This window comes from Cajanus cajan, chromosome 9 (assembly GCF_000230855.2).
Source record: "Cajanus cajan strain Asha chromosome 9, NIPB_CcT2T_4, whole genome shotgun sequence".
In the NCBI taxonomy this organism is placed as follows: domain Eukaryota; kingdom Viridiplantae; phylum Streptophyta; class Magnoliopsida; order Fabales; family Fabaceae; genus Cajanus; species Cajanus cajan.
Window position 1 is genome coordinate 54,470,928 of NC_138525.1, and position 13,356 is coordinate 54,484,283.

Consider the following 13,356-nt stretch of genomic DNA (forward strand, 5'->3'; position numbering starts at 1 on the left):
CATTAAGATAGTATAAGTGAAATTAAATCTTTGTGAAATGTAACATTTATTGTTATTAATATATTTTATCACAATTTTAATAAAAAAATATTTATTAACTATTATTTGAAGTCAATGCTTAATAAAACTATTTTATGCACCAGATAATTTAGATTAGTGTTACCCAACACAAAAAATAAAAAATAAAAAATAAGTGTTGCCCATTGACTACACATCTCTTGTAGTGTGCCTAAATTTATTTAGAAGACAAAATGATAGAAATATGTTATAAAATAATTGAAATTATAGATACAAATTGCAAATAAATCCAATTTCATACAACAGAACTATCAATTTCATCTCTGGGAAAAAGTTATAATTCTTTTTTCATAGAATAGCATCAAAATTTAAAAGCATTCTAATAGCAAATGTTGATATAATTTAAAAACATCTCTACCCACTTTCTTTGGCTAATTTGGCTTTCAAGCTTCCAGTTTTTAGGTATATATGAATAGTTAATAATATTTTGCTAGTTTAAATCTGCATATTTGATCTTCGAGTAACTATTATAACTTTTTTTTTCTTCTAAATAGTCTGATAAAATTTTCGTCTCTCAATTAATAAAAATTCTGTGAGTAGAAACTGACAATCATTATTCGTTGAATTGCAGAAAGTAATGTGGCATATGATTTGAAGCACAAAAGAATCCAAATGTTTGGATACAAGCTAAAAACGTTTTTAAAAATTTCTCTACCAAAAATAAAAAATATTTTCTGATAGAGAAGTTCTACTTGTATCCAAACAGACTTTACATTAAAGAAATCCAACCCCCCGAGCAGGGTAAATTACAACATCAAATGCACAAAATAACATTTTGAAAATTTGAGGGAAAAAATATACATCGGAATTTCCCAATTTTTATTTGTATTCCACGGGGACCTTCCGATAAATTTGTAAAACTGTAGAAGAATTCTCATGAAATAATCACTGGCAATTTTATTCATTGAAATTTGATAATGTGTTAAAGGACTGGCCGCCAAGAAATAGCATCATTGAGCGATAGCGTTGATTTCCATAGTCCGTTACCTCATTTCCCCAACTCCACAAATGTCAGTTGCTACTTGCACCACTCTACCCATAACTGGCACAATAGAACAAAGTGAGTATTATGCAAAGCTCTATCTTTATATGCTATCCCTGTAGATCAATCTATTAATGGACCCAGTATGATAATTGGATCCTCTTAACTATCTGACTATTAACCAAGGACAGGAGGAATGGAACGTGGAGTAATTTGAATTTCCTGCTAAACTTATCCTATTACCTTTTCTTTAACCTCAATAAAAAATAAGAAAAGTTCTAGAAAAACCGATCAATAAGACATCTGCATGCAAGCAACCTTGATCAATTGCTAGCATAGTCACGAGCATTAGTTGCCATATGCATGCATCAAAGGAAAAAGACAGAAAAGAACAGCTAGAAACTACCAGATAGTGAATGAGAGATAAATTCAGTAGTATACCTTACAGTTCACATGTCCGTAAGGATGAAGAACATTGCAATCACAAGGATTTTTGTCTTTGCCAAGTCCGCTGTGCAATCATATTTTATCTTGAACAAAATATCAGCTCAACACTTTGTTAATGAAGACAAGGATTAACATCAGCAAAGATAGTTCCAGCATAAACTTAGGACCCGTCATGTGTTCAAGAATTTGCTGCCACCTGTAAGTTCAACCAGTAGATAGCTGCTGGTAAAGCCTGTTATCCATTTTGGATCTCCATTACAATCAGATATGACTCAAAACATTGTCAAATCATACAAAACTAACCAAATCAGGCAAGCACACTAATGAAGATATCAACTAAATCAATAAAAGGCTGAGCTCTACACATGCCGAAACTGGTATCTGTGATCATGCAATTCATACCCAAAGACAATTATTTGTAAGCAGTTATTGGAATAAGTATACATAATGAACATTTATCCCCTGTTCCCAATCCTTTACAACCAAATAGCCATAGGTTTAGGCAGAGCGTGTTTTATAGTAACACTTTCTTTTAACGAGTAAGTTACTTTAGTTTCAAAGCATTCTGACTCGCTATTTTCAACAATAGTATGTCAGAATTGCTGACTTGCCCAGTACAAATAGCCATGGAATCATCAAATCTTACAAGGATAATGGGCAACTAAAACTAGCACAATATACCAAGAACTAAGATAGTTAAAGTGCATACCAATTTCCTTCAAATGAAGTGCTGTTTCCCTCCTTTATTTCCTCCTTTGCAAGTTCTTCAAGAATAGCACGTTGTCGTTCATTGATTTCACTAGAAGGATGAGTGGACCAGAAATAAGTTGATGCAAATGTAACTTAGCAGTAAGCAGACTAGAGATTGTGTGTAAGCAAGGATAACCAAGTGAAAAAAGACATGCACTTAATAATACTACCAATTTTATTAAGGGGGCACACCAGTAAAAGGAAGCAGCATTGGTAGAAAAACTGCCCAAGGAAAGGCACAGTTACTGTCCCAGCAAGGTTAGGGTACTGTGCTTGGAGAAGAAACTAGGGCTGACTAGGTAAGGAGAACTTACTAGACTATTGATACCATATTAGGCTCAGGTAATTGTGTATAAAATAGTAAATACACAAATATTTATAATTACAGAATAATGAATACAATGATACATCAAGAAAAGGTAATTAATCAAATCCCCAGTAATTAGGAAAGACTAATTCTGCAAATGTCAATAACAAACAATAAAAAGAAAACAGGAAAGTTGACATAGTACCAACCAATGTCCATAAGGAATTAATATCAAAGTAACATTATAAGGAAAAACATTATATTGCTTCTTTACATAATAAATGACACATTCCTTGAAGACGGGTCTATGAAGTCAAAGTAAAACAAGAGTTGAACACAAGAACCTACATGGGAAAGTTAACACGGAATCGTACATACTGATCCCCATGATGTACAAGATATCCATGCTTTGGTAGTCCTGCATCAACAACTATAGTAAGTATACTTTTCGAGTACAAGGACAGAAAAGGACCAAAATTTGTTCAAAACTGTCCATGAGAGAGGGAACTTTTCATTTAACCTTTGCCTCTTAATACCAGAAGCTGTCCATGTTGAACACCCTTGGGTATCTGACGGGAACAAAATCACACAATATTAGATAAAATAGGGTCAAAACAAGCAGTCATGTGAACAATAATTCTATAACAAGTTTTAAGTCATAATTTGATGAGGGTAGCAATATGGTTAGAACAAGCCAGGCTTGTTTTACCCCACCAAAAGATATACATTAAGCTCGATGATTTCGAACAGAAATTTGGAATACAACAAAATACAAGGAATTTCAATGGTAAGCAGAAAATATCATTTGGACAAAAGATATTACAAAATCAATATTATTTATCTTGGTGAATATTAAGGAGTCCAAAATATATGACCCTATAACGTCTTTAACCCAGACAATGCTGCCAAATTATATAAAATCTACAAACTTAAGCAACTAGTAATGAGAGTTTTTTTTTTCACCATATCATAATTACCCTCCTCGTAAGAAAGTCTAAAATGAGTCCATGAGCCTCCCAAATAAAAAGATGATAACACCTTTCTTATGGATACATTGACTTTGCATAATCAGAATCTGCCAAATTTATGAATTTGCTATAAACTACAAAGCACGGACACATCTCTAGTTCTCTTGCTTAATCCACTCTTGTTATGTTTAGACTATGCTGAAAGAAAAAAATCACAACTGAAAAAGTAAATATTGTCTCACTTTTAATTGCATCCTCCCTGATAAAGTAGGCACCTCAACTTTGCCACCAAGAATAGCCTGTAATGTTAAGACTTTTTTCTATTAATGACACTGATACAGACTTAGGTTCACTGTCATGAAGATAATTAAGGTGCAAAACATGGTATGTGAAATGTCTTAAATGGGACCCATTTAAATAATCTTCTCTGACAAAATGCATGCAATGGCAAAAAAGAAGTGTTAGAATTAAGAATGTGCAAAGTGTGACAGCTGCAACGTTAGAATAAAGCACATGTAAAATGCGAAATAACTTACAGATTTTTTATCAATCAACAGAACTGATTTGTATGCATTTGAGCTAAAATATAGCAGAAAATATGTATTGTAATGTACATAATATATATTTACAGCAGTATAATCTGTAAGACACAATTCCATCAAAAATTTGTAAGAAGGAACCAAACCTAAGAACTAAAGTTATATCCCTTCTATGTTATATGTGTAAAACTGTTCCCTCGAGCTGAAACACTAAAGGGCGAGGGCAAACTTATTTCAACATGTAACATGTTTCTTGATCTCTACATGTACTTCTTAAGTGCACGGCTCTATTATCTTAGTTTCCTTCAGGAAAAATGAATACTGTGGCCTTACTTTTCTCAAGAGGAGAGGAGCACCATTGTTTTGAACCAAATAAAACTATATAAACATGAAACTAAGCTTGACAAATAGATTTCAGAGAAAACATGGTGTAGTGAAACTTCAGGCTCATCTTCATAGGGCTTATTAATCATTTAATACGAATTTGTATCCCTCAGCCTAGCAGCTCTAAGGTGTGCTCCCCCTTTGTGTCCAGGTCTTTCCCCTCTTTATTCAGATAGTTGAATATCCAAAAGTAAAGGAAGTATAGAATATATCACCTGTGTAAAACTAATATTAGAATCCACGTAGATATCTGCACCATCTCTGACAAAGATTGAATCCTCAGCGACCTATATCAACAGGGGGAAAAAATGATGCTCCAAGAAGAATAGAAGATTAGAACATAATTTTCCATGATAATAAAACCATTATCCTACTAAAGCAGAAAGCTTATTCCTGGTTTTATTTTTTAAACAGCAGCATGTAATCAAGATGGGAACAAGAATACTCGAGATCAAGGGAAATGAAGCACATCTATGATGTTGCACTTACCTGACCCTAACTAGATTACTTAACTTACTATTACTAGCAAATACCTACGGATCCAGGGAAGAGTTAGACAATTTTTATCTTGAGCAGATCAAAGAAAAAGAAACTTATACACTTGACTGAGATTATTTGTATCAGGAGATTTCACTGATAGCATAACTGTTATGGTGTTTAGGATTTAACTATATTGAGTAAATTCAAACTTTACAAACGAATTCTTGTAACTAATTCATCATATATTTATATTTATATTGTGAAATGACAATTTACTATTACCTTTAGCATTCTATGTCCAAGATAAATTTATAGTAAAATAAAGTCATCAAAGAAAGCGTGTCAACTTAAAACATAATAACAACTTAATTTAAGTTATTTAATTTATAAAATGTTGAGTAACTTTCCATTTTGGTCATCTAATGTTTTTTAAAGCAATGTTACGTTGTTCAATTTAGGAATAAAGATTCAATTAATGCAATCATATTGGCTTTTAAAAGGACTACTGATGGTGATACTTTTCATTGAAGGACCAATTTAGTGTCACCAGCAACAAGAGGACCAATGTTAAGTTACATGTACCTTTGGATAACCAAAATGGACATTAACTCTATTATGCACGTTAAGATGAATATTAGTTTTTTATGTGTAGATACTAGAACATGAATGCATAAATATGAGAAGAGTTAAAATAATGAAAAACTGTATGAAGCAAGTACTTTAAAGTTGAAGATTAAAGACTAAAGAGACAGAATTATGTTCATTTTTCTACCAAATAAGAGTTGTACTTAAAATGGGCCTCTGTCATCGTATGAATCTAATGTCTATGATAGTATATAAGCTTGTTTATTTTAAAGATGAGTAGAATTAATTTTGAACTGTTGAATATAATTAGGATGCAAGTCCAAATTAATCTGTATAGATTTTATAATAAAATGTGTCACAGTAGGAAGAGTTGATTGTGGGTGTTACCAAACAGGCACCAGTTTTTAAAAAGCCAACTTTGGTTTAAATCATAGATTCACAGGCCAGAAGGTAGCACATGTTAGTGTGCGATCTACACTGAAGGTTTGAACAGAAAAATGCCTTTATTTTAATGTATAAACTTCCAGGTCGGCCTCCACTTCCAGCAGCATTCCCACCTTCTGGCACATGGATTGTATCTCCTGAATCCACACCTACCAATTAATGGAAAACTATGATGAGAATAATGGGGGGGAAATTCTTCTTTGGATAAAATATAAAAGAGTGGCAGATGGTAAACCAAATCTAGGCAGGAAGGTCTGCAGCATGGATAAAACTTTCCATGTATAAAAATTCTATAGAACAATCAACACCATAAAAAGAACCAAAGGATATTCCATGTCAACTTAAACTTGAGCATAAAAGATGAAACATGGATCAAAATGATAACTTATTAGTAAAGATTTCTAATGGGAACAAGAAGCTACTACAACATCGACCAAGTCTTATTCCAATATGTTCAGGTACATTGATGAGCTCTAACCAACATATAGCTTCAGTAAACATCGTCACACGTATCAAAAACCAACCTGCTGGTATTGTGACTTTAACCTCTTTAACTCCTTCAACCACCCCAGATCCTCTACACGAGACACAAAAGTCCTGCACAAAATAGATAGACAAATACATATTTATGAAAGATTATGGCTCAAAAATAGATAACAACTCTCACAATATTATTTGTAAGGGAATTTATTAAAGACCTTAATAATATGGCCTGATCCTTTACAAGTAATGCATGTTGACGTAAATGGAGGAATTGTAACCTGGTAAGAAATCATGAATTGAAATATATTATAAGTAATAACTGACAATTCTAATGCCACAAAAAGTTTGACTCATGATGGCTCAAAATTTTGCTTAAAAATATTTATGTCATTTAAGTAATCAGTATTGATTTTTTTAAGACACTTACTTGACCTAAGCCCCGGCATGTTGGACAAACTTTTGGGATGGCATCAAGTGGATAGCCCCGCCCATCTGGATTAATATAATGAAAGAAGTTGGCATCAAATGGGATTATCATTATGTTAAAGAAAACAAGATACAGGCTCACTTCAGTACTTCACTATAAACAGATGTCATAGCCAATGTTTATTTTTTATTATTTCCTCAACACGATACAGGCGCACTTCACTATAAACAGATGGATAGCACAGCCCAGCCCATCCAGAAATATTTATTTTTGTTTTTTGATTATTTCCTCAAAATAGTTTTGCAGCTTATAAAAGTTCTTGTTTTAGCCAAAGATTAGCGAGCAATAAATATTTGTAAACCTTATCCTGTTCATAAGTAATAATTTAATATCATACACTAATCTCCAATTATGCAAGAGCTAGGAGAAGGAAGAGAGAAAAGACACCCTAATGTCAATGCAGCCACTGCTCATGACTAGGCTCAATCATTCAAAAATACGGTTCATCATAAGACTTCTCTATCGAAGATTCCTATGATATCTAACAAGATTGCATTAAAGTTCAATTAAAAAAAAAAAAACATAGATTCAGTTAATCCCAACCCAGCACCCAAAATAAATAAGTAAAATAAATTTATTCATACGAGGACATTATTTTTGCCATTTCCTAAAGCAGTGATTAGAAATGGAGACAACTAGTATGCAATTCTTATGTAGAAAACATTCCACCCAGGGTATTCCTAATTCCCAGAATATATTAACTTTACTCACTACAATAATCACAGGGAACTGATGCATCAAATGACACATGTTTGGTGCATCCTCTTGCTGCTTCTGAGAAGCTAAGAGACAACTCCACCTATCAGCATAGCAATAGGAGAATGGTTAGTTAAGAAAAGTAGGAACATATTTCAGACAACAGAGAAACAAGGGTTAGGCTAACCTCTATATTTGATGAGAATTGAGTTGTTGCTTCTTCAAATATCTGTTAGATCACGAAAATTAAGAGATTTCCTCAGAGAATACTCAAGTGAAATGAATCCAAAAATGTAAAGAATGTGTGTTTGTAGAGAGAGATAAGGAGCATATCAAGTAAGAGCATGCAATACAAGGTTAGAGGAATTGATCTTGACCATTCAATCTTACATGGATGGTCAATATTAAATCAAGCAAAACCAATTGTGACCATTCATGTATAGTCTCCTGACCAAGATATATATTTTCAATTAATTAATTAATAAACGAAAACAGTATGTATGAGAGCCAAAAAATACCTCAGAGAATACTTTATGAAATGAATCAGAAAAATGAGAACGATAAGCATTTCTAAACCTTTCTGCATCATTATGGTCATATTCTACGCCTTCTGAACCACGAGTACGCATCTTCAGTTGAAAAAGGAGTTTATTGGAGAAAATGATGGGAAAATGTTAGTCAATTCAACATCCTAAATAAGAGTGAGGACTATGAATTACAGAAATATTGAACATCTTTACCCAAATGAAGCTCTAGATATTTGGAACATACAACAATGACTACTATATCAAATTTGAAATTTTAATATTATATAAGAAAACAAAAAATAAAACTACCTTGTCATACTCTGCTCTCTTTTTAGAGTCTCTCAATGTCTGAAATTACATAGCAAACAGGAAAGTCAAAATATCACTGCTAATTAATCAGTTTGGACCATAACCAACCTAGTAAGAAGAAAGGAGGGCTAAACGTATCTGAAAATGCAAGGAAAAAATTAAGCATTCATAAAATGCTAATAAAGACCTCATAAGCTTCTCTTATATCTTGAAACTTCCTCTTAGCAGATGGATTATTCTTATTTGCATCTGGATGGTACTTTTTAGCAAGCTGCACAACACAAAAAAAAATGTGGCATAATGCAGTATTAGCTAAAAAGAAGACATTTGATTTTAGAATATTGTCAAATGTCAAAGCAGTATGATGACAGAAGATATCAAGATTGAAAACCAAAATGCACACATAAACTGTTTTTAGTAGGCTCTGAGCTCAAAAAACAGTTGTTATACATTAATATGCAGAACAAAAAGATTTCTACAAGTTATACCCTTTTGTCGATATTGTGGGAAATTATTAAGCCTTCATGTATTAGGTTTTGTAACTTTGTGTAATTCTTTTCTGGGTGGAAGAATTCATCAAGATATCGAGAATATAGTTACTATGACAATGTTTATGATGTTGGAGGAAAAGGGGTCCTCTTCAACAATATAAAATAAAAAAACAGAAAAACAATGTAAAATCAAAACAATACATGTGCCACCAAACTATAGAACAAAGCTGCCCAATTCCTCAGTTCAGCAGTCAGCAAATATTATGGAAATGCTAAAAGACCATGTGCCACCAAACTAGCAGGCATCTCATGCATTGCATGGGTATTTGAAGTACACATTTAAATGTGAAAATATACGTTTAAAAAATATTGAAAAATATATATAAAATGCAGAAATTTGAAAGTTTAATTTTAAAAAATCTTAAAATATTGGTTTAAATACAAAAACTATAATTTTAATGATAATTAGGAAATACCCCATTATATGTAATGTTGACTGAAGAAAATTATGGGTTGATTAAAAAAAATTAAGAAAACTAAAAATATCCTTTAATGATATAACTAATTAAAAAGACAATATTGATTTCATTTGATATTGAAACTCACATGACATGTGTCATAAAACAAGGAAGACACTTGGCTACATTAAGAGAGTACAAATAGAGGTTATTTCATCTTCAAGAATAAGGATCCTAATTTATAATGTAGAGGTGGATAGAAGCCAAACTTCTGACTTATCCCAGAATTAGCCCCTGAATTTTAGTCATTCATAACTAGAAGATGTGACAAAATCTCATTCTATCATCTAGATAAAACTATCTCTCCTTCACTGTGTATGCACTTTTTGGCATTCAAAAATTATTCCTAGCTGTATCTCTCTGCATGCATAAGATTTCACGTTCTGAAATTAAAAGTGTGAATAAATTGATCAACCTGCAGCTAGAAAAATGCAGGTTATGCATAAAAAATGTAATCAACAAGAACTAAGGTTACCTTGGTAAAGACACAAACAGGAGGAGTAGGAATATTAGATGCTTGCTCAGTACTAAAGATGATGAACCAAAAATGAGAATGGCTTTAATTTGACTTTCCATTCACAGAAAGGTTTTCCTTTCATAAATGAGATGAAAATGAAGTAAAAACTAGAGTGAAAATATAATGCTCAACAGCAACTTTATCCCATTAGATAAAGTCAGTTACATGGATTAGACAATATCATTTGAAAACCAAATTCTCAGGGACATTATTCGCCATGAACCTTTTAATATTTTTCTCTAATGTTGTTCTTGGCCTCCCTCTATCCCTTTTTACAGAGATAAAAAACATGTCATCTACTGTACTCAGTAGTTCTTTCAATGGTCACCTTTGCATGTATCCAAACCATCTTGACTAATTTTCTATTATCTTTTCCTCAATAGCTGTCACACAGTTATCTCCTCATAATACAATCATTCTATATCCAGTCTTCCTTTGTGTAGCTAAATAAAACCCATTAACATACTCATTTTATTAATGTCACTTATTTTTTCTCTCATTGTCCCTTTGAAACCCAACATTCACAACCACAGAGTATAGCTAATTGTATAGCAATACAAGAAAACTTCTCTCTCAGCTTGGTACGTACTTTTGCAGTCACAAATAAATCCCAATGTTTTTCTCCTTGTATCCTGTGTGACATATTTCATTAATTTCCCTATCATTTTGTAATATATTGATCTCAGTTGTAGTATAACATCTCCAATTTTTACTTCCAATTTATTCTCCTTTTGTTTTTAGCTAAAATTGCAATACATGTATTGTGTACTGCTCCTACTCAAGAAAAAAAACTTTGGTAATGATGTCTATATCCAAAGCCCAAGTTTAAAGTTAACATCTTCACTTGATTCATCAATCAAAAGCTCAAAACTATGTCATCTACAAAAAAATGCATTCATGGATAATATTTTACCCCTCTGGTACATACATCGAATACTATAACTAGATTAAGCCAGTAAGAACTCAAAGTGAGCCGTAATGTAATTTTAAACCAATCCTTTTAAGAAAGTCCTTAGTATTGCCTTCAAGAGTTCTAGTTATTCCATAATACATGCCTTTTATAGTCCGGATATAAGTCATACAAACAGTTGAACCTGGTTTAGTAACTATATGATTTCCTTATTTTTGCAATTAAGCCTGGTTTAGTAACATTAAATTATTGTCATGACTGAGAATAGATATTAGATCATCTAATTTGTCATTGTTGTTACTCCTACCAAGTAGCAAGCAATTGGAATGAAATTTCATCTCTCTTATTAAAAGTGTTCGAGATGAAAATTGAATCATCCCCATTGCCCAAACAAAACATTGCAATTTTCCATCTGACTCTACCTAACAAGCATAGCTTTGTTCAATCAAAACATGAGTCCTAAGCAACACAAAACAAGAGATTCCTAATAACCACGCACCGAGTGAAATGCCTTCTTTATCTCGTCCTGACTGGCATTTTCAGGAACACCGAGAACTCGATAGAAGTCTCGGTCAGCCGAAGAAGAAAATGCTGGACCAATACAAGCAGAAAAAATGAAAACCTCAACATAAATGTACATCACTGGTATATAACTAGAAACAAGGCGATTCACATTCGACTCAACAAAACCTGTGGCATGAAAATAACGATATCCTAACGGTGCTCTCGGAACCCGAGACTCCTCCGTTTTCGTGACGAAACCGCAATTGACCAAAGCTGTGGTATACAGAACATTTAATTCCGCAAAAATAAGGAATCATTAGAAAAATGGAAGCGACGATTGTTATTCAAAAACAAGAGAAATTCGGAACGTGCCTCGTGCGAGCAAAAAGGATTGGCGAGACGATAAGAATTTGTTGAACGAATCTCCTTTATCCACGAGCGATTCTGAGGTCACAGGCGAAAGAAAATGGCGCCGATACTGCATTGGAAGAGTGGTTAGTGTGAAGAACGGTGGGTGAGAAAAAGGAAGAGTGATTTTGAATGGTTTTGGGATTTTGGTTGCTGCACTTACCGGCGTTAACCACGTGAACCTTCTCATTCGCGTAAAAGGCTTGTGGATACAATGATAGGAGAGGGATGAAGTCGTTGAGGAAGTAAGTCTGCTTAAGAGACCATCGGAACGCCGATTGACTTATAGATTCCGGTGGCGGTGGTGGTGCTCTCAGAACTCAGATCTTTGGCACTCGGGGTTTTAGCGCATTGGGTTTAGGTTCGGGGCTTAACATTAACGGCATTTGTGGGGAATTTTTATTTTCTTCAATATATGTTGTTAACCTTTTCATTTTTTCTCTTAATCAATAGCTTCCACAGATTACTTGAACCACATATATTTTCATTTCTAGAGTCAACTATTTATCTAATTCAATTGTTTTTTATTTATCTAATTTATTTATGAATTAAAATTTAATATCTTTTAAAATAAATTATCGATAATTAATCTTATATTATAATATAAATTATTTATCTTAAATTAAAAATATAATTTATATATTTAAAATATCTATTTATACAAATTTTAACTATAATTCATATATTCAAATATAACATTTATATCTACACACTTTATTATAAAATTTACCAAACAAACTAAAACACGAGTTGATAGTTGACGATATTTTAAAAAATTCTTTAAAATCATATATTTGATTTACAGGTAAAAAATTTGATACAATTGAGAAGTAATTTGAATGCATTTATAAATTATTATATATATGTATAATATAATATAATAAATATTTTTAAAATAGTAATTGAGATTCTTTTACTTTTTTCTCTTAATAAATCATTTTAAAAAAATAAATATTATCTATGTCATCTTTGTAAAATATCATTTAATTTTTTTATAACAAAAGATAAATTAGTTCTTTCAAATTTTTTAATTATAATGAAATTTAAGCTCTTTTAATAAAGTTTTTATCAATAAATGATTAACAGATGAAATATTTCATCTTATTAATAGAAGATGTTAATATACAATGAATGGAAACATTTATTTAAGTCCAACAATAGTGATTTTAAAATAAGTGAATCATTGTTAAGAAATTTTTACATAAGTATAAGTTGATTGTGTTTGTTATAATTATAATAAAAAAAATCTTTTTAAAAATTTTATCTTTGATTAACAATTATTTTCTTGAAAAATAACTAAGTCGTTGTTCAAAAAAGTAGTTTTATATTTTTTCCATTTATTTTTATTAAAAAATTATCCAATTTTCTCTAAAGTTTTAGTAAGTACATTTTCTTTTAAAAAATGTATTTTAGGAAAAAAAAATGAACAAACGAATTCAATATCTACTTATTTCAAATAATCTATCCATGTAACAAGAAATATCTATGAAGCTTCAAAAACTTTTAAGATTCATTGTGGAAAGAACAAAATATTAAGTCAGT

At 31.7% G+C, this 13,356-nt stretch overlaps 1 protein-coding gene across 5 annotated transcripts; it reads right to left on the minus strand.

Moving 5' to 3' along the window:
* Nucleotides 1–615: 615 nt before the first annotated feature.
* On the minus strand, nucleotides 616–12,220 carry ATJ1 (DNAJ heat shock family protein). 5 transcript variants are annotated; one of them, XM_083063400.1, is made up of 21 exons: nucleotides 11,978–12,218; nucleotides 11,779–11,884; nucleotides 11,593–11,679; nucleotides 11,402–11,493; nucleotides 8,654–8,737; nucleotides 8,467–8,505; nucleotides 8,149–8,259; nucleotides 7,818–7,859; nucleotides 7,646–7,733; nucleotides 6,875–6,939; nucleotides 6,663–6,725; nucleotides 6,489–6,561; nucleotides 6,022–6,113; nucleotides 4,671–4,742; nucleotides 3,775–3,831; nucleotides 3,085–3,133; nucleotides 2,913–2,982; nucleotides 2,217–2,306; nucleotides 1,502–1,703; nucleotides 1,348–1,363; nucleotides 616–1,051 (listed from the first exon to the last, which is right to left on the minus strand). In XM_083063400.1, the coding sequence occupies exons 1-19, from the start codon at nucleotides 12,002–12,004 to the stop codon at nucleotides 1,604–1,606; spliced, it is 1,407 nt and encodes a 468-aa protein (XP_082919526.1). In that variant the 5' UTR covers nucleotides 12,005–12,218; the 3' UTR covers nucleotides 616–1,051; nucleotides 1,348–1,363; nucleotides 1,502–1,603. The 5 variants fall into 5 exon arrangements, with proteins under 5 accessions (XP_082919526.1, XP_082919527.1, XP_082919528.1 ...); XM_083063401.1 differs by lacking the exon at nucleotides 1,348–1,363 and having other exon boundaries at nucleotides 616–1,120; XM_083063402.1 differs by lacking the exon at nucleotides 616–1,051 and having other exon boundaries at nucleotides 1,348–1,390.
* Nucleotides 12,221–13,356: the final 1,136 nt, after the last annotated feature.